We start from the raw sequence: 27,059 nt of genomic DNA, 5'->3' as shown, positions 1-27,059 counted from the left end.
CTTTTTCTTTTCTTTCTTTTGGGCCTCCTTATCTCGAGAGACAATGGATACGTGCCTGGAGGTGGTCAGTGGTTTGTGAAGCAGCGCCTGGAGTTATACAGCACAGAAACAGGCCCTTCGGCCCATCGTGTCTGTGCCGGCCATGCAGCCAGCTATTCTAATCCCATATTCCTGCACTTATAAAGGATGGATTTACAATTTAATTACATAAAGAATCAAGAGGAAATAATTCACCCCATCTGTTCAAGCAGTATTTTGGGGGGTGGAGGTAGAGGGGTGGGGTCCGAAATGACAATTAAATTTCCCTTGTGTAATCTGGCTCTTGCTTGAACTGGTTTTCTATACTCTGCTTGTCTCCACCATCCATGAAAATTGGTCACCACACCATTGAAACATTTGAATCAGACATGTATCACTAGTTGTTTGGAAATAAATCAAGCAATGGGCAGATAAATTGATCAACAGTATTAACCTATTACTGAGCATGCATACTTCACAAGACTACCCATTAATTAATCTCCATTGAAATGATGAAAGCAACACCATGTGCCTTCCTCCACAAATGTATCCTTTCTTCTTCACTTAATAGCCTTTAAAATTAAACTGATGGGGTTCTCGGGGATAAGGATAAGGTCAAAGGTTGTTCTCACTTCAACCAGCCGACTTGTTTCAATTTTAAAGTTCTGGAGCATCTAAAAAGCAAACAGGGCGACAGACGTTAAGTCAGGGTTTGTAGTATTTCAACTCCACAAAGACTTGTCACATGAAAAGATGAATGTTAAATAAACTGCAAGTGAAAAGGCCATTTTATCTCCCACTTCACACTGTTGCTCAGGTCATTACACAGGGCCACTTTTTCTTTAATCTCCCTTCCATCTCACAGCCATCAAATGACAAAGGTATTTAATTTGAGAGAACTGCTGCTACAGGGATGTTTATTAATCCCTGTACTGTTTATTTTGTTGGATTTATAAAACCCTGGCACAAGCATTGCTGAAAATTCAGACAGCATTAAATTGTTTTAAAATGTTGGCATTAACCTGCTAAAAAATTGAGCAATCCGCAAATGCAAAGTTGCTATTGTGATGTTTAGCAATGTCTGGCATAAAACCAACGTGCAACTTACGTGAATTAGAAACAGTAGCATTTCTGTGTCTGCAATTCTACGCCCAATGCACTGCCGTGGTCCAAATCCAAAGCCAAGATTTTTGAAGTAGTTACTTTCCTTGTTCAGCCACCTTTCTGGATTGTATCTTTCCGGCTTATAATATATCTCCGAGCTTCTTCCCATTGCATGCAATCCCACCTGCACTAAGGTCTATAGGAGGAAGAAACAGGGCACCATGTTACTGATTCTATTTCAGTATTGTCCAATATGTTAGTTCACCAGCCACATGGGGTAATTGGTTTCCAGTTCTGGCTAATGATATTTCTTATTAAAAACATTGAGTATTAGATTCTGTTGTTGAGTCTATGATCCCAAATACTGATATTCACACGGTGAAATGCACGTGTGCTCTAACCTTCTTGTGTAGTTATAAGCAAGATGAAAACCAGAGCGTGTGTGTGTTGTTGGCTGTTGTGAGTACTTTACCACCTTCGGTGCTGAAAATTGATAGATTTTGTTCAGTAAATATGCACATGTGAAGTACATTTACCTGTATAGTATGCGTTATGTAAGGGATTTACTAAAATTAGTGCAAGTGTATTCATTGTGGCTAGTCAACAATTTCTATTGGATAACATTGTTCTATATGGTAAAAAAAGCACTCAAATTGCTGACAGATTCTTCAGGATTAAACTCTTGACCACAACAGTTTCCGATAAGGGAGAAAAGATCTTGTGATATAAACATTACAACCAATCGTGTTGAATTTTTAATTTTATAACACTATGAAACAACAGATTTATTGTTAGTCCTTAAAATTTGACATTTCTGGAGTTAGCATTGGCTTCAATATGTAGAGATTAGAAGCTACACTGAACTCACTGCAATTCCAAACATCAGGGAAGCTACCATGCTTAACTAAGAATATCACCAATCTTTCAGAATTGGCTCATTACCATAATAATTAATATAATTTACAGCGAATGGCCATGTATAATGTGCAGGAATGTTATGTAGTTACAGATATTACATAATGTAGTCACTTCAATTTTTCCTATCAGTTCTACCATCATTGCAATCCTACATCTATCTTCCCAATGTATCTGACACCATAATAGCAATGGTAATAAAAAGTATGGATTACACTAGTGATGTTCAAACATTATGTATACACTGTAAATTATGAACGGTTGAGAGTGATCCAAGGCTCAATTGATTAACTACGCTGCATTTATGCTACTGAGCCATACTGACTCGGAAAATGCCAAGTCTGATCCAGACTCCTGTGGAAAGTAAGCTGATCTGATCCACTGAAGCAGTGGGCATGACTGCTGATCTCAATCTCTCTGAATGAGGGAGGCAAAAAATAAACCAGGATTTTGATTCTGGCTATCCATTGCCCTTAATGGAAAATGAATGTCGTTGGTTATCAGATGATGACATAACCTGTCAATACTTATTATCTATATTCACATATATAAAAAAAGCCAGCCAAATAACTTTGAAGTGCAATCATTATTGCTATGCAGAAAGGGAGAAAGGGTAATAAAATTGGAAAAGTGTTTTGGAGGGTGATGTATGGTGAGTGGATTACAACACTATCTTTTTATTTCTGGCAACCATTGTGGTAGATAAAGTATTTGATTGCCTATATCTTACCCCAACTGGTATGTGATAATTTTGTAACACAATGTCTTCATTTGTGTATCGCTGTAATGTGATAGCTACTGGATGAAGCCTGTGAATATAAGTAAATTAAATTAGCAAGAGACAAAGTACTAAAGAAGGGGAAAACAGACAATAACCAAAGTGACTAAAATGTTACAGATGAAAGCATTTAAAGAGGAGGCACAGGTATAATTGTCTCAATCACTTCCTTCTTTAGCTTCCTAGAGTCTGATTCCAATGGTAAATCAGAATCTTAGAATCACAGAAAGGTTACAGCACAGAAGGAGGCCATTCAGCTCATCGTGTCTGCACCAGCCGAAAAAAACTAGGGTCCCAATCTAATTCTACCTTCCAGCACCTGGTCCGTAGCCTTGCAGGTTACAGCAGTTCAGGTGCATGTCTAGGTACCTATTAAAAGAGTTGAGGGTTTCTGCCTCCACCACCGATCCGGGCAGTGAATTCCAGACACCCACTACCCTCTGGATGAAAAGGTTCTTCCTCATGTCCCCTCTAATCCTTCTACCAATCACCTTAAATCTGTGCCCCCTGGTAATTGACCTCTCCGCTAGGGAAACAGGACCTTCCTGTTTACTCCATCTAGGCCCCTCATAACTTTGTACACCTCAATTAAATCAACCCTCAGCCTCCTCTGTTCTAAGGAAAACAACCCTAGCCGATCCAATTGCAGAGCAACTGAATTGAGATGATAGCAAACTAAAGGAGGCAGATGCAATGGATCTCAACATGTGAATTTATATTCTTTATGATTCATTAGTTTAACTTTCCTAAATGAAGCAGTTTTTCTTGTAAATAAAACTGGAACTCATATTTGCCACATGAATCTATCTGTGCATGGATCATCAAACCCCCAAAAACTTACAAGTCGAGTGCCTCAATTCTCCCACTATTGCATCCAGCTGCATTTTGAATCATCCTAATGGCCCTGTAGTACACCCAAAAGATTATTCCACCATTTTATCATTCTTTGAGTAAACAAGTTCTTCTAAAGTTGGATTAAATTATGTTTTCACTCATTCAAATTCCCCTGGCTTACTTTGAAGTAATGTTCTTGTCTATGCTATTTAACACATTTTAAATATCTTGAAGTGATTGCAGCCCATAAAAGAGTCCCAAAAGCGTTGCTAATGCTGAAATGGATGAAGCCATGCCAACACTGACAGCAAGATTAATGATTCTAAAATTATTTTTATCAAGAAATAATTCACAATTCTGAGGACTTCTGGAAATTCTGAGGTTAGTCTGCATGTGTCTGTTTATGTATGTATATATGAAGTAAATCTTCTGTGCCACTGGTCACAGGAACATTAAACAACACAAAGTAGAATGTAGTGGTTTGTCACTTTAAGGGGTAATTTCTACACATTCTTGAAATGAATGCTGCAGTCAGTTACAAGTCATCATGTCAATCAGAACCCCAACTTGACTGACAGGACAATTAAGAGGATGAGAGACATTCCGAAACTGGTAAGTTCTTGGAGAAGGAAAGCTGAATCACAGTGTTTTTGGATTCAACTTGCAGCTTTATGACAGCTGAGGTTGCAAGAGTTTAATTTCCTTTTAACTTTCTTATATTTATACCAGCTTGAATTGTTTTTAGTTTTGTTGTGGCTTATTTGTCTGTGGTTGGCTACAGGCCAAGGGCTGGGAGTCAGTCACATGGACAAATGGACCAACAAGGTGGAATAAAATAAATGTGTCTAAGTTAGAATATATTTTATTATGATTAAGTGTGACGGAATCGTGTTACACAGATGTGTGTGATGTTGCATCCATGCAATGTATTCATTAATTAGTAATATGTAGCAAAATAAATTATAGGTGTATTGCAGCATTTAATTTGCCCATGTAGGGTCAGCTTTAACTTTTTTTATTAATTCATTCATGGGATTTTGGGCATCGCTGGCCAGGCCAGCATTTATTGCCCCATCACTAATTGCCCTTGAGAAGGTGGTGGTGAGCTGCCTTCTTGAACCGCTGCAGTCCATGTGGGGTAGGTACACCCACAGTGCTGGTAGGAAGGGGTGTTCCAGGATTTTGACCCAGCGACAGTGAAGGAACGGCGACATAATTCCAAGTCAGGATGTTGTGTGACTTGGAGGGGAACTTGCAGGTGCTGGTGTTCCCATGCATTTGCTGCCCTTGTCCTTCTAGTTGGTAGAGGTCGCGGGTTTGGAAGGTGCTGTCTAAGGAGCCTTGGTGCGTTGCTGCAGTGCATCTTGTAGATGGTACACACTGCTGCCACTGTGCGTCGGTGGTGGAGGGAGTGAATGTTTGTAGATGGGGTGCCAATCAAGTGGGCTGCTTTGTCCTGCATGGTGTCGAGCATCTTGAGTGTTGTTGGAGCTGCACTCATCCAGGCAAGTGGAGAGTATTCCATCACACTCCTGACTTGTGCCTTGTAGACGGTGGACAGGCTTTGGGGAGTCAGGAAGTTAGTTACTCGTCTCAAGGTTCCTAATCTCTGACCTGCTCTTGTAGCCACGGTATTTATATGGCTACTCCAGTTCAGTTTCTTGTCAATGGTAACCCCTAGGATGTTGATAGTGGGGGATTCAGTGATGGTAATGCCATTGAATGTCAAGGGGAGATGGTTAGATTCTCTCTTGTTGGAGATGGTCATTGCCTGGCACTTGTGTGGCGCGAATGTTTCTTGCCACTTATCAGCCCAAGCCTGGATATTGTCCAGGTCTTGCTGCATTTCTACACGGACTGCTTCAGTATCTGAGGAGTCACGAATGGTGCTGAACATTGTGCAATCATCAGCGAACATCCCCACTTCTGACCTTATGATTGAAGGAAGGTCATTGATGAAGCAGCTGAAGATGGTTAGGCCGAGGACACTACCCTGAGGAACTCGGTGTGAGTTTCAGACAGGTTGGGGGTGGTGAGGCGAGTGTGAACCACACCTGTCATCCCATTGAAGAGGATAACCTTTCACGGTCATAGGATGTCCTAAAGCTCTTTACAGCCAATGAAGTATTTTTGAAGTATAGTCATTATTGCAATATAGGAAACGCAGCAGCCAATTTTTGCATAGCAAGCTCCCACAAGCAGGAATGTAATAATGACAAGATAATCTGTTTTTTTGCCATGACTGAGGGATAAATATTGGCCAGGACACCGGGGATAATTTGCCTGCTCTTCTTCGAAATAGTGCCATGGGATCTTTTGTGTCCACCTGAGAGAGCAGATGGGGCCTCAATTTAAAGTTTCACCTCCAACAGTGCAGCACTCCCTCAGTACTGCACTGGAGAGTCAGCCTTGTTGGTACACTTATTATCTCCTCAGTTATTTTTAATGCCTTAAGAATTTGAGAAGATTATGTCTGAGCTTTTCATACCTGCAAGATGTTTCTTACCTTAATGTTTCCTTCAGTGCAGCTCTGAGTAGTGGGACTGATCTTAACATCTGAAATAGATCACCCTCTGTTTTCTGATTGGCTTCTATAATTTCATTGCGTAATTTCGCTTGCACATTGGGGTATTTGGCAAGCTCATACATAGTCCATAGTAGGGTCATAGAAGTCTATTTAATGATAAAAATAAAATGACAAAATTATGGCATATGAAGTTTATATTCATAGAAAGCATGAAGATAGGAACATGATCACTACTTAATTTTTGTTAGAGATTTTTTAAATCTCATTTTTTCTTACATTTCCTTTGTATTTGCCTCCTCTCTCTCTTAATGCATTCTTTCTTTCCCACTCTTTGGGTAGAATTTTATGCCCTGCCCTGTGGTGGGTTTGGAGGCAGGGAGAGCATAAAATCAGGTGGGATGGTGGCAGTGGCGGGGGTTCTCGCCTCCATCCTGCCTCCGTTAGAATTTAGTCCGGGCGGGAAGCCTGTAAATGGCCTTCCTGCACCGCCACCAAATGAGGCCCTTAACTGCACAATTAACCCCCAATTAAGGGCCTCTTCCCACCGCAGGCTGTGTCGCTGCATGGGAAACATGGCATGAAGAATTGTGCAGGCTGCTTCCCAGCTTCGGGGGTGGGTGGGGGGCAGTGGGGGGGGGGAGGTGGTGGGCTCGTTTAAAGTCTGAACAAGGGACCCAGCATCAGGAAGGGGGGGAGCGCGCTGAGTGCCACGCTCATGGCCTTGCTGCTGACCACCGCTCCACACCCCCCAGCCCCGCCACAACCCCACCACACGTGACACTTCCTGCCCTGACCAACCTGAGGCCGGGTTCCAGCGACGGTTCCTTGACCTCCGGTAGATGCTCCTCCAGCAGCAGCCACCGCCTCTAGTGGCTGGCAGCTCTCCAAGGGCTGGACTTCTGGCAACGGGGTCCTTGATTCTGTGGAAGGCCACTTAAGTGCCTGATTGGCACTAGATTGGGCAGGCCTTCTGGAGAAGAGCTGATGTGGGGATCTCAGCGTCACTTCTTCTAGACGTTGAGACCCCCACTGCCAGGATAAAATTCCCCCCAAAAACCCCAGCCACGCAGTAAAGTATTGTAATTAGTGCTGTAAACACTCTTTTCTGCAGTTTTAAGCAAAACCTACAAGTGGAACCATTTCCAATGAACCCAAAAAAACATCAGGGAGAAGGTTATCTAACGTGCAACTGTTAAATGTATTTGGAGCAAAACTAAAAGATTCTGCCATCCAACTGTTAATACATCAGTTGCTTTCTTTGTGAATGGTGTACTGTGTCACGTAAAATAGGTATGTGGAGGGAAATGTACGTGCTGTCTTCCATGCTCCTTTATACATTGACCAGACTTCTGTCTTTTTCTTTCTCATAATTCATTCTTGAATTTTCACTCGAAATCTTTCATAGCTTCTGTGTTTTTGTTTCTTTCTTATCATATTTTGACTATTTTCTAAAATCATTCCCTATGCCATGGCACCTCGATAGACTTTGAGATGAGGGAAAAAGGATGGAAATTTGCACACATTCCCAGTTGTAAATTTAAAGGAACTATATCACTTTGCTAACCCAGATGATGTTTCATTTAACAATGTGAAAAATCATAATCAAGTCTTGCCAATTATTTACACTTGTTTAGTCAAAAAATTCAAAACATAGTTTTATTTGAAGACTTACTTGATAAAGTTACTAATTCATATGACTGTAAGCAAATCAAAATTGTTCCTTGTTACTAAGAAACCTAAACATTACACTGGAATAATAAATGCAAGTTATATATTCAATATAAAACTGAAAATGCTGGAAATACTCAGCAGGACTGGCAGCATCTATAGAGTAAGAAACAAAATTCACATTTCAGGTCAATGACCTTTCAGCTGACCTGCCGACTATTTGCTCTTGGGTTTAGAGGGATCAAAGGATATGGGGCGAAAGCGGGAACAGGTTACTGAGTTGGATGATCAGCCATGATCATAATGAGTGGTGGAGCACGAGGGTCGAATGGCCTACTCCTGCTCCTATTTGATATGTTTCTATTTCAGATTTTCAGCATCTGCAAATTTTGCTTTTATATAATCAGCGGTTGTTTAATGATTGTGAGTGTCTTTTCCTCTTTTCTTTTTCTGCTACATAGGGCTGAATTTTCCTGGTCCTGCGGAGATGGGTTTGGAGGTGGGACTAGGAGCAAAAGTAGAGAATCTCATGTCGGGGTGGCTTCCCGACACATTCCCACCTCCAAGTGATCATGCAGGAGGTGGGGTCTCATTGGCACCAGTTACCCACCCGGCAGCGACGAGTAACTAATTAAGATCAATTAAGTGCTCACTTGGGGCAAATTGGTGATGCTGCCGGGTTCATTCTGGTGGCTGATGAGTCCCCGCACCCATCCCCACCCCGCTGAGGCTGAAGCGTGGCCTTTGCCTGGAGGTGGTCTCCCAGCAGAAGGCCAGGGGGCTATCTATGCCTATTTTAAATCCCTCACCCCCTCCCAGAGCTGCGGTGATTGGCAGGCCACAGCCACAGGCCATCATCAAGATCCCAGATGCTCTGTTGCCCTGTTGTTAGCTTACAGGTCTAGCAAATTACATTTGTTCCCCTTCCATAATGATGGCCCGGCAGCTGTTTTAGAAGTCTTCAGAGAGTGCCTTCACCTTGAGGCATCCTTGTGGTTCCCCCACCTACATGGGCAGCACCCACCTCTCCCGGTGGAGCTGCTGGTCACCCCCAGCCTCAGGCACTCGACTGGCCCTTCCGCCTGCTCATTGTCCTTAATCGATCATGGCTCCCGGAGGTGGCCTGTTAATTGGCCGCTCCCGGGAAGATCGCGCAGAAGCTCGGGACTCAAACAGCATTGTGGTCGGGACCCGTATATGTTCCCAACATTGGGATTCTGCCGCCCACCAGAAAATTCAGCTCATAAGAGTTTACAGCACAGGAACAGGCCATTCAGCCCAACCGGTCTATGCCAGCATTTATGCTCTACACGAGCCTCCTCCCAGCTCTCTTCATCTCACCCTATCAGCATTACGATTCACTGTCAGGTGATAAAACTTTTTTCTCTTACTGTGTCAACTCCGCCTGCCATAAGCTCTGTAATGCTAGCTTTGATGTCATCTAGTGGTAGCACGTCTTGCAACAGCAGATCTGCAAGAACTCCGGAATACTCCTTGTCATTTTTCAATCCTAGCTGGAAATGCCTGTATGTTTTTTGTATACAGATATTTGCTGTAAATGAAGATAGAAAGTATTTATCAAAGCACAACTATTTCATTGCTAGACAAGATTTTAAAATAAACCAGCAAACCAACCATCACTAATCACATTTAATACTCTTTTCATTGCACAATTATACCTCATATTCTTTGTGCAGCATCAGTATAATTTCTTCTGTGTTTGATTAGCGATATTGAACTTGATTGAAAAAAAATACCCACTTGTATCCTAAAATAAATTGTTTTAGCATTTATTCAAAGTCACACTGTCCCATGGATACTGAATCCAGATTTGTGCCATAGATGCCCACTTGGTAGGATGTTGATCTTTGCCATGACACTGTGGAAGTAGGGGAAACTATTAGAGAGGATTATTCGGGACAGGATTTACTCCCATTTGGAAACAAACAAACTTATTAGCGAGAGACAGCATGGTTTTGTGAAGGGGAGGTCGTGTCTTACTCATTTGATTGAGTTTTTTGAGGAAGTGACGAAGATGATTGATGAAGGAAGGGCAGTGGATGTTATCTATATGGACTTTAGTAAAGCCTTTGACAAGGTCCCGCATGGCAGACTGGTACAAAAGGTGAAGTCACACGGGATCAGAGGTGAGCTGGCAAGATAGATACAGGACTGGCTCGGTCATAGAAGACAGAGGGGATCAATGGATGGGTGTTTTTCTGAATGGAGGGATGTGACTAGTGGTGTTCCGCAGGGATCAGTGCTGGGACCTTTGCTGTTTGTAGTATACATAAATGATTTGGAGGAAAATGGAGCTGGTCTGATTCGTAAGTTTGCGGATGACACAAAGGTTGGTGGAGTTGCGGATAATGATGAGGATTGTCAGAGGATACAGCAGGATATAGATCGGTTGGAGACTTGGGCGGAGAAATGGCAGATGGAGTTTAATCCGGACAAATGTGAGGTAATGCATTTTGGAAGGTCTAATGCAGGTGGGAGGTATACAGTAAATGGCAGAACCCTTAGGAGTATTGACAGGCAGAGAGATCTGGGCATACAGGTACACAGGTCACTGAAAGTGGCAACGCAGGTGGATAAGGTAGTCAAGGAGGCATACGGCATGCTTGCCTTCATCGGTCGGGGCATAGAGTGTAAAAATTGGCAAGTCATGTTGCAGCTGTACAGAACCTTAGTTAGGCCACACTTAGAATATTGCGTGCAATTCTGGTTGCCACACTACCAGAAGGACGTGGAGGCTTTGGAGAGGGTACAGAGGAGGTTTACCAGGATGTTGCCTGGTCTGGAGGGCATTAGTTATGAGGAGAGGTTGGAAAAACTCGGATTGTTTTCACTGGAACGACGGAGGTGGAGGGGCGACATGATAGAGGTTTACAAAGTTATGAGCGGCATGGACAGAGTGGATAGTCAGAAGCTTTTTCCCAGGGTGGAAGAGTCAGTTACTAGGGGACATAGGTTTAAGGTGCGAGGGGCAAAGTTTAGAGGAGATGCGCGAGGCAAGTTTTTTACACAGAGGGTGGTGAGTGCCTGGAACTTGCTGCCAGGGGAGGTGGTGGAAGCAGATATGATAGTGACATTTAAGAGACATCTTGACAAATACATGAATAGGAAGGGAATAGAGGGATATGGGCCCCGGAAGTGCAGAAGGTGTTAGTTTAGGCAGGCATCAAGATCGGTGCAGGCTTGGAGGGCCAAATGGCCTGTTCCTGTGCTGTACTGTTCTTTTTTCTTTGTAATGACCATTGGACAGGTGAGAGAGTGAGAATCAAAGAGAGAGAGTGAGTCTCCCTGGGCCACTCACAGTACAAGGCAGCACAGTTAGATATCTTGAAGAAAACTTTTGCTTAGGTACGGTGTGTGACATGTGGCGTCCTGCTGCTGAGGCCCCCATCTTCATTCCCACAAGCACAAGGATTGCAGATTTGAGTATATTTGGTGCACATTGGTCTAGATCTCCAACACCAGATCCAAAACCACAATGAGTGCTATCGGGCTTTTCTCTCCTCTATTAAATCCACCCACTACTTCAAGATCATGCTAGAGACTAAAGTTAATCACCAGCATCTTTTCTCCACTACCAACCATCTTCATAAATCTCTCTCCCCCACCTCCTCCAACCTTACCTCCACATGTGAGGAGCTTATGGACTTGTTTGTCATTGTAATTGAGACTATTCATGCAGCTGCTCTGTAATTTTCCCCCTTCTCCTGGTCACCCTTGTTTTACCCTGAACCTGCATTTCTCTCTAGTTTCTCTGTCATCATGACTCTTGCCATCTTCAACCTTACCTTGTCCATGAGACAGTTTCCTGCATCACTGACCCCATTCCCATCAAATTACAGACTATCCAACATTTCTTTGTGGCCCTAATGCTAGTTAACATTATCAATGGGTCCATCTCTTCAGGTACTTGTCCCACTTTCTTTTAAAACCACGATCATCACAATTCCATGAAAAAAAATCTTTGCCTCTTCTATCCCTTCAAATTATTAACCCATCTTTCTGCTCACTGATGCTCAGTTTGGGTTCTGCCAGGGCCACTCAGCTCCTGACCTCATTACAGCCTTGGTCCAAACATGGACATAAAGGTTGAACTCCAGAGGTGAAATCAAGGCAGCATTTAACCGACTATGGCACCAAGTAGCCCTAGCGAAACTGGAGTCAATGGGAATCAGGAGAAAAACTCTCCGTTGGGTGGAGTCATAACTAGCACAAAGGAAGGTGGTTGTGGTTGTTGGAGGCCAATCATCTCAGTTGCAAGACATTACTGCAGGAGTTCCTCAGGGTAGTGTTCTAGCCCCAACCATCTTCAACTGCTTCATCAATGACCTTCCCTCCATCATAAGGTCAGAAGTAGGGATGTTCGCTGATGATCGCACAATGTTCAGCACCATTCACGACTCCTCAGATACTGAAGCAGCTAATGTCCATATGTAGCAAGACCTGGACAACATCCAGGCTGGGGTTGATAAATGGCAAGTAATATTTGCGCCACACAATGACCATCTTAAACAAGAGAGAATCTAACCATCTCCCCTTGACCTTCAATGGCATTACCAATGTTGAATCCACCACTAGCAACATCCAGGGCGTCACCATTGACCAGAAACTGAACTGGACGAGCCACATAAACACTGTGGCTACAAGAGCATCTCAGAGGCTGGGAATTCTGTGGCGAGTAACTCACCTTGTGCCTCCCAAATGCCCGCCCACCATCTACAAGGCATAAGTCAGGAGTGTGATGGAATACTCTCCACTTGCCTGTATGGATGCAGCTCCAACAACACTCAAGCAGCTCAACACCATCCAGGACAAAGCAGCATGCTTGATTGGCACCCTATCCACCAGCTTCAGCATTCACTTCCTCCACCACCAACGCAAAATGGCAGCAGTGTGTACGATCTACAAGATGCACTGCAGCGACTCACCAAAGCTCCTTCGACAGAACCTTCCAAACCCACAACCTCTACCACCTAGAAGAAGGGCAGCAGATGCATGGGAACACCACCACCTGTAAGTTCCCTTCCAAGCCACACACCATCCTGACTTGGAACAGTATCGCTCTTCCTTCACTGTTGCTGGGTCAAAATCCTGGAACTCCCTTCCTAATAGCGCTGTTGGTGTGCCTACACCCCATGGACTGCAGTGGTTCAAAAAGACAGATCATCACCACCTTCTCAAGGGCAATTAGGGATGGGCAATAAATGCTGGCCTAGACAGCAACGCCCACATCCCCCAACTGACTTAAACAAAATCTTCCACCTCCCTATTGTCTCAAGTCCTTCTACATATTGTCACCTCCCATGTCCAGCTTTCCTGCAACTCCCTGTTTGAATCCCTCCATTTATATTTTTCACCCCTGAATAAAGTCAAAATGGCATCCCCTGTGAGTTTAATGTGGTGCATTATAGCTCCTGACATCACTGAAGCCTATGACTCAAACAGGCATTGACCATTCAGCTCCTAAAGCCTGTTCCAACATTCAATCGGATCATGGGTCATCTGTAGTTCAACTCCATTTACCCTTATCTAACAAAAATCTATTGATCTCAGTCTTGAAAGCTCTAATTGACACAGCATCCACAGCCTTTTCTGGGAGAGAGTTCCAGCTTTCCACTACACATTGTGTGAAGAAGTGCTTCCTGGTTTCACTCTTGAATGGCCTGGCCCTAATTTTAAGATTCTGCACCAAGTCCTGCTCTCTTTTCAACCCCTGTCTTCGCTTGGCACCATTCCCCCAATGTCTGCACTTTAAATTCAAACAATGCCCTTCTGCCATATCCAAACTTGCACCAAGTTCTGTTCACCCATAACCCTTGCTTTCAAATGCCTCCATAGCCTCACCCCTTTCTATCTCTGTAACTTCCTCCACCCCTACAACCCCACAAGAACTCTGCATGCCTCCAACCTCTTGAACATCTTTGATTTTCATCGCCCCACCGTTGGCAGTCATGCATTCCTTACAATTTAAGATTATATAAGCAGTACCAAAGTTGTTCATTTCTTCACCAAGAAGGTGACTCATTCCTTTTAATAGTGGCCTACATAAACCAATTAGCTACCTCTGGAACTATCATGGGGTGCAGAGTTCAAATACATGCTGTTATTGACTGTCATTTGAAGCTGCTTTTCCTTCAACGGCCAAGTTCCTTTGGGCTCAGTGGAAAGATAAATTATTCAATGGTTAAAATCCTGAAATACCACGAAAAGCAGCACAAGACCCAACTCTTAGAATTGCCAAACATATAAAAAAAAAGTATAAAAGACAGATCTGTGGCCTAGAATATCCTGCCCTCCTTGCTGAAAAGGTAGTCGCCAGTGGGATTGTAGTGGAAGGGCTAAAACAAAATTAAAAATAGAAATAGCCAGTTGAGATTAAATAACCAAAATATAATGGGGAAATAGAAATTCAACTACTGAGTATGCATGGCACTATCACTAATTTCATACTGAGAGAGATTTATCTTGACTTTCTCACCATGTGCAAAAATGGTATCCCAAGCACCAACATGATCTTGCCAAACCTTCGAATTGATTGATTTCAGTAGCCCAGGTGGAATATAAAGCATTGGTGATGTAGATTTGAACATCAATGAAACTGAATCGATAAACTTCTGCAATGCAGGGTTATGGTGACCCTGCAGTAAGCCAAGACGTTCTCCATATAATAGATGGCAAACAGCTATAAAAAAAAAATGTAGACATCAGAGAATTTTCATTATTTCTGTATGAATCTGTCTAGAAACCATTGACATTGAAGATATTAAGGGAAAAAAGATCACTGATAATCAGGCCTTACTGGAGTTAGCTGTAAGGGAAAATGTGATAGGCTCAATTTTAAGTTTCCTCTAAACTTAAAGTTTCCTCTAAACTACGCACCCATGCAGCAATTTCAAATCACGCTTTGAAATAAACAAGCTGCAAACAAGAACAGAAAATTCCATAGAATCATAGAATGGTTACAGCGCAGGAGGCCATTCAGCCCTTCGTCTCCATGCCAGCTCTCCGCAAGAGCAACTCACCTGGTACCACTCCCTGCCTTTTCCCCGTTTCCCCGTTGCCCTGCAAATTTTCTCTCTTCACATAATTATCTAATTCTCATTTGACAGCCTCGTTTGAATCTGCCTCCACCCAACTCTCAGGCAGTGCATTCCAGATCCTAACCACTCGCTGTGTAAAAATTATTTTCCTCATGTCATCGTCGCTTCTTTTGTCAATCACCTTAAATCGGCGTCCTCTGGTTCTCGACCCTACCGCCAATAGGAACAGTTTCTCTCTATCTACTCTGTCCATATCCTTCATGATTTTGAACATCTCTATCAAATCTCCTCTTAATCATCTCTTCTCTAAGGAGAACAGCCCAGCTACTCCAAACTATCCACATAACTGAAGATCCTCACCCCTTGTAAATCATTTCTGCACCCTTTCTAATGCCTTCACATCCTTCCTCAATTGTGGGCCCAGAATTAAACACAGTACTCTAGTTGAGGCTGAGCCAGTGTTTTATAAAGATTCATCATAACTTCCTTGTTTTTGTACTCTATGCCCCTATTTATGAAGCCCAGGATCCCGTATTAACTTTATTAACCGCTTTCTCACCTGCCTGGCCACCTTCAATAATTTGTGCGGTTGATGTAGTGTACAAGGACTTTCAAAAGGCATTTGATAAAGTGCCACACATACCCCCAGGTCCCTCTGCTCTTGCACCCCCATTAGAATTGTACCCTTTATTTTATATTGCCCCTCCTTACTTTTCCTACCAAAATGAACTTCACACTTCTCTGCATTAAATTTCATCTGCCATGTGTCCAGCGATTCCACCAGCCTGTCTATGTCCTCTTGAAGTTTATCACTATCCTTCTCACAGTTCACAATACTTCCAAGTTTTGGGTCACCTGTAGATTTTGAAATTGTGCCCTGCACACCCAAGTCTAGGTCATTAATATAGATCAAGGAAAGCAGAGGTCCTAATACTGACCCCTCAGGAACCCCACTATATACCTTCTTCCAGACTGAAAAACAATTGTTCTCCACTGCTCTCTATTTGCTGTGACTCTGCCAACTGTGTATCCATGCTGCCACTGTCCCCTTTGTTCTGTGGGCTTTACATTTTCTGACAAGCCAGTTATGTGGCACTTTATCAAATGCCTTTTGGAAGTCCTTGTACACTACATCAACCGCATTACCCTCATCAACTCTCTCTGTTAGCTCATCAAAAAACTCAATCAAGTTAGTTAAACACAATTTGCTCTTAACAAATCCATGCTGGTTTTCCTTAATTAATCCACATTTGCCCAAGTGACTGTTAATTTTGTCTGAATTATCATTTCTAAAAGCTTTCCCACCACCGAGGTTAAACTGGCTGGTCTGTAGTTGTTGGGCTTATCCTTACACGCTTTTTCAAACAAGGGTGTAACATATGCAATTCTCTCAGTCCTCTAGCACCACCCCGATATCTAAGGAGGATTGGAAGATTGTGGCCAGTCTTCTGCAATTTCCACTCTTATTTCCCTCAGTATTCTCAGATGCATCTCATTGGGTCTGGGAAACTTATCAACTTTAAGTACAGCCAGCCTATCTAATACCTCCTTTTTATCAATTTTTAGCCCATCTGGTGTCTCAACTACCTCCTCTTTCACAATGACTTGGGCGGTATCTTCTCTTCCTTGCGAGAGAAAAATGCAAAGTAGTCATTTAGTACCTCAGCCATGACCTCTGCCTCCATGCGTAAGTCCCCTTCTCTTGGTCCCTAAAAGGCCCCATTCCTTGTTTTACAACCCTTTTCCATTTATATGCCGACAAAAACTTTTGGATTCCTTTTAAGGTTAGCTGCCAGACTCCTCTCATATTCCATCTTTGCTTCTTTTTCTTTATTCACTTCGCCTCTGAACTTTCTATATTAAGCATTATCCACCAGGCATCTTACTCTCTATTTTGTTCATCATCTAGGGAGCTCTGGCTTTGTTTGTCCTACCTTTCCCTCTAGTGGGAATGTACTTCGACTGTACCAAACTATCTCCTCTTTAAAGGCAGCCCGTGGTTCCAATACAGTTTTGCTTACCGATCTTATATTCCAATTTACCTGGGCCAAATCCCTTCTCACCCCATTGATTCATTCATGAGATGTGGGCGACACTGGCCAGGACAGCATTTATTGCCCATCCCTAATTGCCCTTGAGAAGGTGGTGGTGAGCCTCCGTCTTGAACCACTGCAGTCCATGTGGGGTAGGTACACCCACTGTGCTGTTAGGAAGGGAGTTCCAGGATTTTGACCAACGACAGTGAAGGAATGGCGATATAGTTCCAAGTCAGGATAGTGTGTGGCTTGGAGGGGAACTTGCAGGTGGTGGTGTTCCCATGCATCTGCTGCCTTTGTCTAAGGAGTATTGGTGCGTTGCTGCAGTGCATCTTGTAGATGGTACACACCGCTGCCACTATGCTTTTGTGGTGAAGGGAGTGAATGTTTGTGGATGGGGTGCCAATCAAGCGGGCTGCTTTGTCCTGGATGGTGTCGAGCTTCATGAGTGTTGTTGGAGCTGAACCCACCCAGACAAGTGGAGAGTATTCCATCACACTCCTGACTTGTGTCTTGTAGATGGTGGACAGGTTTTGGGGAATCAGGAGGTGTGTTACTCACCGCAGGATTCCTAGCCTCTGACCTGCTCTTGTAGCCACGGTATTTATACAGCTACTCCAGTTCAGTTTCTGGTCAACGGTAACCCCCAGGATATTGATAGTGTCAAGGGGAGATGGTTAGATTCCTTCTTTTTTGAGATAGTCGTTGCCTGGAACTTGTGTGACACGAATGTTATTTGCCACTTATCAGCCCAAGCCTGGATATTGTCCAGTCTTGCTGCACCTCTACACAGACTGCTTCAGTATCTAAGGAGTCGCGAATGGTGCTGAACATTGTGCAATCATCAGCGAACATCCCCTCTTCTGACCTTATGATTGAAGGAAGGTCATTGATGAAGCAGCTGAAGATGCTTGGGCCTAGGACACTACCCTGAGGAACTCCGGCAGTGATGTCCTGGAGCTGAGATGATTGGCCCCCAACAACCACAACCATCTTCCTTTGTGCTAGGTATGACTCCAACCAGTGGCGAGTTTTCCCTGATTCCCATTGACTTCAGTTTTGCTAGGGCTCCTTGATGTCTTACTTAGTCAAATGCTGCCTTGATGTCAAGGGCAGTCACTCTCACCTCTCACTCTCAATTATTATTTTTACTCTGGATTGCTCCTTGTCCTTTTCCATAACCAACCTAAACTTTATGATACTATGATTACTGTCCCCTAAATGTTCCCTGACTGACACTTGATCCACTTGACCCACCTCATTCCCCAGAACTAGAACCAGCAATGCCGCCTTCCTTGTTGGGCCAGAAACATACTGATCTAGAAAACTCTCCTGAATCCACTTCATAACCTCTTCCCCCTCTCTGCCCTTTACACTATTACTATCCCAGTCTACATTAGGATCATTAAAGTTAGCAGAATTTTTTTTGAACAATCAGTGGAGCTCGCTGGCAGCCCACCCGTTCTGGCAGGGAAGAGGCCCCCCTGAATTCAGGTCTCATTTAAATAAACTGGTTTTCTGTGGGTGCTAAATGTTGATGCAGCTTTCCAGCTTCAGGCTAGTGCAACAATAAGCAGCCTGGATGTTGACTGGCCAGCAACAAGGTCCTTTGTGAGGGTAGGAGTGTGGCAGTGTGGTCTTGATTGTGGCGGCTGGATGGGGCAGCCTGGGGTGGCAGTGTCCTGGCTATGTTTAGTGGTGGTTGGGAGGAACCCTACTGCTCCTCCCATTCCCACAAAAATAAGTTAAAATGCACCTTTCTGGGGCTTGTTCACCCTAGAGTCTATAGTGCATGCTCTCGCCCAATCCTGTCCTAAAGTGGCAAATGTGGTCCTATGCCTGTCACAGGAGCTTAATTTGCATGTTAAAGGGGCTTACAACCCTAAAAGAAGCAGGCATTTCGGCCGCTCTGTGATGGGCTCCTGTAAAAATGGCAGTGGCCCACAGAATTAACATTAACTGGAACCTACCAACCCCATTTAAGATGTAAGTGAGTTAAAATCGACACCATAGTGCCCCCAAATATAGATTTGAAAGTTGGTTTCCTGACTATATATTGCCCCATGCTATCTCGTCCGCAATGTCAGTAAGTTGAACTTTACTGAAGCCGGACCCTATGGGGGTGAAACTGGGCATGGTGGTGATACAAAGCAGACAGAATCATATTTGTTGACTGTTATACCACACTGATACTTTGTTCTATTGAAGTCAATAGAGCTGAATATTGGGTGTGTTGCGCAACAGGCGAGCAATGCAATACCACCTGATTTGGTCCCCTCCCATGTCCAGTTTCACCTGCATTCTTTGAGTTAATAACAAAAGTTGGGATTAACACCAATATATTAGTAATTTATGGAAATAACTGAACTGTGCTACTCTTAAGGATCTAGTGCTGACTGCAAGCCTGGAGTAATCTTAGAGGCACTGTAATGTGATATAAAAAGATACACCATCCTCCCAATAATTGGCACAACATTCTTAGGCCTATCTGTAGAACAGCATTCAACAAGAAATGAAAATCAGTGATATAAAAAAAATGGAACCAGTTTGGCTCAGTGTTATATCGAAGCTTATCCAAAACTCTGCTGTCTGAATCCTCCTACTCGCACCAAACCCTGTTCACCCATCACCCCTATGCTCAGTGACCAACAATGGCTCCCACTCCAGAAACGCCTCAATTTAAAAATTCTTATCTTGAAATCCTTCCAAGGTCTCACCCCTCCCTATCTCTGTAATTTCCCCCATTCCTACAACCCTCCCTATCTCTGAGCTCTTTCAATTCTGATCTCTTGTGAATCCCTTATTTTAAGTGTCAGATGTGCTTTCAGCTGCCTAGGCCCTAAACTCTGGAATTCCCTCCCTAAACCTCTCCGCCTCTCCCTCCTCCTCTAAGATGCTCTTTGACCAACCTTTTATTCATCTGGCCTAATATCTCCTTATGTGGCTTCGTGTTAAATTTTGTTCTATAATGTAAGGTGCTTTAGGATATTTAATTACATTAAAGCCACTATATAAATGCAAGTTGTTGTTGTTGTTGAGATTGGGGACTTGAGCAAGGGATCTGCACACTATCACTCCACCACATACTAACATACTGCGCCACTGAACTATGTAGCACCAAGGGTTTCATCTCAATAGCAAAGAATATCTGCAGTTAAGCCATCCATTTATCTCTTAAAATGTTGTTCCCAATGAAAGCTGCAGAACAGCATTTTGTACCTGCATAACTAAAAAATATTTTTAAATTTTTCTGAAGGCTACAATATGCAAATAAAGTAAGTTAATGGAATAACTGAAGTAAATGAGCAATATTGGATCCTTACATTCAAGTGCAAATTTGAAGAGATCGTTTGAGAGATCGGCTGTCCAATTATCTCTCCCACTCTTCTCAATCTGTTTGTAAACCATGGACACAAAATCCAGCACCACTTCGTTAAGAAGAGGCACAAACCTTTGGATAATTTGGGGTGAAATCAGTGCTTTATTTAAAACTAGTCGATCTCTTCTCCATTCCTCCCCACTTCTGTAAAACAGCCACAATACAAGATAGGTTATTAACAAGCTATCAGAACTTGCGTTAAGTGTCTATACTAATAATCATTGTCTCCAAGCACTGTCCCTATTTCTTTGAAACCACGAATATCACACCCTCCCACAAAAAAACTGCTCAATACCTCACTCTCTCCAACCACCACTCCAACTCCATTTCCTCTTTTCTATAAAGTCCCGGAATGCATTGTTGTCTTGCAACTACAATCCCACCTTACCAAAAAACTGCCTAATTGAGACCCTGCAATCTGGCTTGTGCCCTGATCGAAATCACTAATGATAACAAATAATATCCTGTGCATCTGTGATCGAAGGTTGCTCTCTCTTCAACTTCCTTGATCTCTCGGATGCTTTGAACATAGCTGAACACTTTATCCTTCTCCAATGCCTCTCCTTCAGAGTAAGCCTCTGTGGTACTGCTTTCTCATGGTTTCAATCTTACTTGATGTAACAATGTCATTATACTACATTATAACAATTCAAGATGGCCCACCACCACTTTCTCAGGACAATTAGGGATAGGCAATAATTGCAATCTTGGTAGCACTGCCTACTTCCAGAGATCAAGTTTGAAAAACACAACTCTCTCCCACTTTCTCCTCCCATGCTTATAAGGTTATTTCCAATTTGTTTCACACTTTTTTTCACTTACATGCTGTCTTTTTGATATCATCGGTATGCATGGCATCAGCTTTCACATGTACGCCAAAGACATTCAGCTATATCTCTCCAGCTCCATTTATAATGCTCGGTGAGATGTTAAACTGAGGCCCCGTCTCCGCTTTCAGGTGGATGTAAAACATCCCATAGCACTACTCAAAGAAGATCAGGGAGTTCTCCCCAGTGTCCTGGCCAATTGCTATCCCTCAACCACCACCTAAAACAGATTATCTGGTCATTATCTCATTGCTGTTTGTGGGATTTTGCTGTGCACAAATTGGCTGCCTCATTTTCTACATTATGGCAGTGACTACAGTTCAAAAGTAGTCCACTGGATGTAAAGTGCTTTGAGATACCTGAGGTCATGAAAGACACTATATAAATTCAAGTCTTTCTTCTATTCTAATGCTTCCCTTGCCAGTTTCCTGAGTTCTACTCTCTACAAATTGCAACTCATCCAAAATATCCATTGCCCACATCATATTCTCCTATGCATCAAGTTCAAAATCCTTGTCCTCTTCTACAGATTACTTCCTGGCCTCGACCTTTCTACCTCTGCAACCTTATTCAGCCTTATGTTCCTGTACCTGAACACCTGCTCTTCAATTCCAGCCATCTTTACTTTTCCTCTCTCTTCATTTCACCCGAGCCTCCTTGTTGCTACTTCTTTCCTCTCCTTTAAAAGCCACCTTAAAATACTTATACATTATTGCTTCTAAAGATGCCATATAAATGCAAATTGCTGCATCATATATTTAAAATTACAAGATCTCTGCATTCAAAAACTAAAGTTATTAGTTTGTCATAAATTCAAACTTACTTCAACAGGACTCCGTATTTTTCTTTTCTATAGTCCCTGTAAGCCATCCATGGTTTCACCTTCATCCTCTCTGGAAACATGCCCTCAGCTTTAAACAGAGTTGCAGCATCCTCAGGATTAATAATGTTTACACTGTTGTGGTAACCGATCTTTTCCCTGCAAATGAACAGAAAGCAATGAGCCACATGACTTCAGTAGCTGATTCAACAAACCGGGTTGACTGCAACAGAGGTTCAGGACGAGTACTTACTATTTAAACTCAGTTCAGATGGATGACAGAATTAATTTTTGCTATGAAGCACAGTTTGTATCGTCAGTCCAACTGAGGAGATTGTAACTCCTTTTCTATACTCACCTCTTCAGTTCCAGAATTATAGCCTTCAATGTTTCAAAGGTTATATATTTTATAAACTCGCTATAGGGCTTGTCTGAATTTACAGTTCAATAAGATCATAATTATTATGAGAACATAAGTAAATCATTTTAAATGTCACATGCTAAAACTTAATCAATGAGGAATTTGAACAAATGCTAACTGTTGACATTTATTTCATGCATTCTTCAAATAATTAAAGTTCCAATTGTCTACAACAGAAAATATATACTAGAGAGAAAAAGGAAAAACTGAAAATGTTGGGAATGAAAGAAAAACAGAAAATTCAGGAAATATATAGTAGGCTGGTCAGCATCTGAAGACAGAAAAGGCACATTAGCAGTTTGGATATGAATCCTATAGCAGGCCAAGTTTCTCTACGTAAAACCCTAACCTGCCTTTTCTTTTCTCAGGTACTGATGAACCTGCTGTGTGTATCCATAATTTTCTGTTGTTATTTTAGAAATGTATGCTAAAACAAGTCATCCAATTATATTTGCTTGTTGGAAATGTACCTGTATATAATTCTTGCATTTGTCACTGGGGACATGCTGATGTTCTGTGCCCATCTAAAGTGAGAGCTGCAATGAAAGCACCTTCACTCACTTTGCATATTGTAGTAGCAAGATAAGTTTATTATTAGTTTTACTACTTTCTTTGCTACAGTACTCAGTCTTATCTTTTCTTTGCAATTTTTCCCACAGAATTTCCTCTTAGTTTTACTATTAGTGGTTCCCTTTCTGCAATTTTGGTATTAATTTATGGCTATTTTCCATTCATGGCTTGTTTCAGTTGCCACTGCCATAATTTTTAAGATGGGCATCCCACTGAGTATGCTCTCTATTTGTGGACAATGGAGAAGGAAGAAGAGGAAATTGAGAGGCTTGAAATTGAGGTGCATTTACACCCAAGACAGCTTTGACTTCCGCCCACATTATCCAACTGTGCCCCTAACTGTGTCTGAGGAGCTCTACTTTGCCTGCCTAAGGTTGAGCAGTGAAGAAATCACAAACATGTTATCTCATTTAGCCAGACCGTCAACAGACAAATCCCAGGAGAGGCACAGTATTGCTAGTGGTAGTGAAGGTGACCAGTGTTTTAAACTTATGTGCAATTGGTTCCTTCCAGACAACTAATTTCACAAGCAGACGTGTGCTGATACACAAAGCAGACAACAACTTCCTTCCTTCCTTCATCATTTCCCCATGAAAGACAGCAGCTAGCACAACAGAACATTTCACCATGTGACAGATTTCACCAAAATGAAGGGTATTCTTGAAGGAATGCATGGGGGCACACCCCCAATCCCATAACTTTCATGAGAAAAAAGAGGTTCCATTCCATTAATCTGCAACTGATCTGTAACCATAGGCACACTGTTACGCACATAAATGCTTGTTATCGTGGTAGAAGTTATGATGCCTTCAGCTTTTGACAATTTAAGGGCAGGCTTGTTGGATGGATGGCCACTCAGAGACCATATGTATTCTTTTCATCTCTGGATCAGTCTCCTTGAGAAAGCAAATAACAAATGCAAAAGAGCAACATAATGAAACAGACATTGGCATCAAGATCATGGTGGGATAAATCACTGGAATCTTAAAAATATTAAATGCTTTGACAGATCAAAGGTAGTGTTGCAGTATAGCTCTATCAATGTCTCAAAGATTACTGTGGCATGTAGCATATTGCACAACTATGTCATTGAGAGGTATTACCTATTAATCTGTTAATTGTGTATCAATTGTTTAATTATATTCAGGTGGAGGTGTTTATTGGGGTCTTACTTGAGCACTTATAAGCTGACACTTATTGACACTGGCGGAAGGTTTTTGAGTGAGGAGCTACATGTTTGTAATCCTTTTACTCTGTACAATAAATGTGAAACTGAGTAAAGATAGGCTCCAGCATCATCCTTCCACAACAAGTTTTCTGGAATTTAACATTACCATGGAACCAGTAGAAGAGGAGCCCCAAACACAACCACTGACAGAGCAGGATACTGAACCTAAGCCTAAAGGCATTCTCTAATGAATGAGACCTACACTTAAGTAGCTGTTCAGCACAATGCACTTCTGGTCACATTGGTCTTACAGAGTGGAATGCCTGACATTGCCCTCTGCCTACCTAGACTAACATGGATACCAAGCCATTTTCTTGTTGCTAGCTCATTCTGCCCCAAGTCATGTTAACTATCAGTTGAAATAAAAGAATCTCATTTCAATCATCTTATTACTGTGAAGATCATGCATACTAAGCATGTCTTACTATGATACTTCCCCTTTGTGAAAGTGAATGTTGTGTGCACTCTATTACCTGACAGTATTCCATCTAAGTGTTTGCCCAGTGGGCCGAGAAAATTGTGGTGTCAATCTTTTGGAATAGAGGTGGGCCTCTTTGTATTGAGCCAAGAGACGACCTGCATCTGCCACCACCACACCAATTGCTGTGGTATCACACAATCTGCAGGCGTCCTGCGAACAAGTACATTTCTTGAATAAAATCAAATACAATAGCATTATTTAAAGAATGGTAAGGAGATCTCCTTGCCAGCATTCCTCTATCAATCAACAGTGCCAAAAAGAATGAATTAAGTATCATTGTGTCACACTGTAGGTGAAAATGCGTCAATGTGAAAATTGGTACCAAATCACGAATATTGGCACAATGAAAGGAAACAGAATTTAGCTCAGGGCACTGTGGGGAGATGCTATTCTCACTATGGATTTGAAAGCCTGACTTGGTTGTGTTTTTCTGCCCAACTTGTGTAGAAATATAAATTTTATTATATAACTCATTCCAATCTTTCCACTCCTCCAACAATTAATGCTTCTGGTCAGTGCAAAAAAAAAGGCACATTTTGCAGAGATGTTGCACATGTTGTTCATGCTGTACAAATTTAGTTGGTTGCAACGCTCTGTGGATGGCAGAAGTTGTTTAAAATACAACTGGTTAAGATTCATCAGTTTAAAAAAATGTTGGTACTAACTAGTAATGAATTATAAGTGAGTGTGTTTCGATCCTGTATGGATTTAATATTGCAACAGGCTAGTGCTTTACACCGAAGAATTACATTTCAGAAATTATAAACATTAAACATGTCCAATTCAGATACAGATTTATTATTGCTGTTTACATACCTGTAAATCGGGCCATACTTATTGAAGTTATTTAACATGTGATTGTGCATATTTCTGATCCCATCATTTTTCCAGAACGTGTAGACACTAACCCAGTTGTTTCTCCAGTTGCCGGGTAACGCGTCGTAGGATTTCACAGTTTGGGCAGAAGACGTACAGGGTTCACTCGTTCCTGAATGATTCCTGCGAATGAGGAATGGTTTGCCATTCTCCAGGGAGGAAGAAGAAATCTTTTGACCATAAATGCAGCCAGAAACGGAGAGTCGGAAACTTCGCCTGATCATTATAACATTTACTTTCACAGCTGTAATGGGGTCGAGTGCTCCGTCCCACTCCTCAAATCTTAATCTTCCTATCGCTGTCGTTTTTATATCCCGCGTTCAAGGACTATTTCAACCTTGCTGAACAACGGCGTCACCCAAAAACAATATCTGAATCTTTCATGTGTTTGTGGAAAAGATCATGACGCAGTGCCACTGGGGGAAAGGCTACAAGTCCGTCGCTTTTAGTTCATGCCTTTCTTAATGTTAGTTCCTGCATCTGTTTGCACACACGAGAAGGTTATGTTCAGGAACATCATCTTGCAGATACTTCCAATATATGAACAAAGTTATGTAATTCTATGCAGCTAGAAAAGACAGTGATTTATTAAATAACGGCATTTGCCCAAGGCTGATAAAGGTAATCATACAACTTTCGTAGTTAAAACATTTTGATGAATTTCCATACTATAAAACCAAAGAGTTTTATTCACAACTTGATTATCCTTATCTGCCAAATTACAGGTCCCAATCCAATGCCTTCAAATCCCAGGTTCATCCTTTATTGCCGGCCCCCATACTATCACAGTGCCATCCCATTTTGCAGTTTCTAAACGCAAGCCAGCTTATTCCCTTCTGCGCCTTGCTGTTGCAATGCCTCACACGTCCTGAACTCCGACCCCCCAGCCCTACTGTTAGGGTACAATTCTAAGGCTAAAGCAAACATAAATTGACATAGTCGTGAGCAAATGACGCTGGGAGGAATGGCTTGTCACAAAATGCTAAAACTGCTAAGCTGTTTTATGAGACATCATGACCAAGAAATCGAACCACACCAGGTTTGTAAACAGGTGCAAGTGGCTTTTGCACTGTAGAAAGCAGGACAGCTTGCGCCGTCTGTGATGGAGGTGGTACAGAATGCAGTTAAAAGTGTCTGTAACTGCAAAATTTGTACACCTAGCCGTTTCTGGCTTTAAGAGCGTTGTGGTCTGGTCACCCGAGCTCTCTTGAGCACTTGTGTGAGTGGGTGCTCGTAATAAACGTTTTTTTGATCGACATCACCGACTCTCGAGGCGTTATTCAGGGTATAGTTAGAGCGGTTCCCTGATAGGTGCCTTAAGGTCAGGGAACCGCTCTAACTTTTTTTTTCAAAAAAAAAGAAAAAAAAAAGTTAGAGCGGTTCCCTGACCTTAAGGCACCTATCTTGGAGACAGAGTTGGGCGGTTATCAGACACAAGCCTTCAGTAACAGCATCTCCCTTGCAGACCTAGGTTAGAGGACTTAATCAGGGATAGGTAAAACGAACAGATAAGCTCAAT

At 42.4% G+C, this 27,059-nt stretch overlaps 1 protein-coding gene across 1 annotated transcript; it reads right to left on the bottom strand.

Annotated features, from left to right (window-relative positions):
- Positions 1-578: 578 nt before the first annotated feature.
- LOC137350496 (cholesterol side-chain cleavage enzyme, mitochondrial-like) lies at positions 579-25,764 on the bottom strand. Its single transcript, XM_068015152.1, has 9 exons — positions 25,481-25,764; positions 21,968-22,123; positions 20,262-20,458; positions 14,341-14,544; positions 9,236-9,396; positions 6,156-6,322; positions 2,768-2,846; positions 1,127-1,318; positions 579-692 (listed from the first exon to the last, which is right to left on the bottom strand). The coding sequence occupies exons 1-9, from the start codon at positions 25,762-25,764 to the stop codon at positions 579-581; spliced, it is 1,554 nt and encodes a 517-aa protein (XP_067871253.1).
- Between the last annotated feature and the right edge of the window lie 1,295 nt (positions 25,765-27,059).

This window comes from Heterodontus francisci, chromosome 35 (assembly GCF_036365525.1).
Source record: "Heterodontus francisci isolate sHetFra1 chromosome 35, sHetFra1.hap1, whole genome shotgun sequence".
NCBI lineage: Eukaryota > Metazoa > Chordata > Chondrichthyes > Heterodontiformes > Heterodontidae > Heterodontus > Heterodontus francisci.
This window is presented reverse-complemented; position numbering and strand designations above follow the sequence as displayed.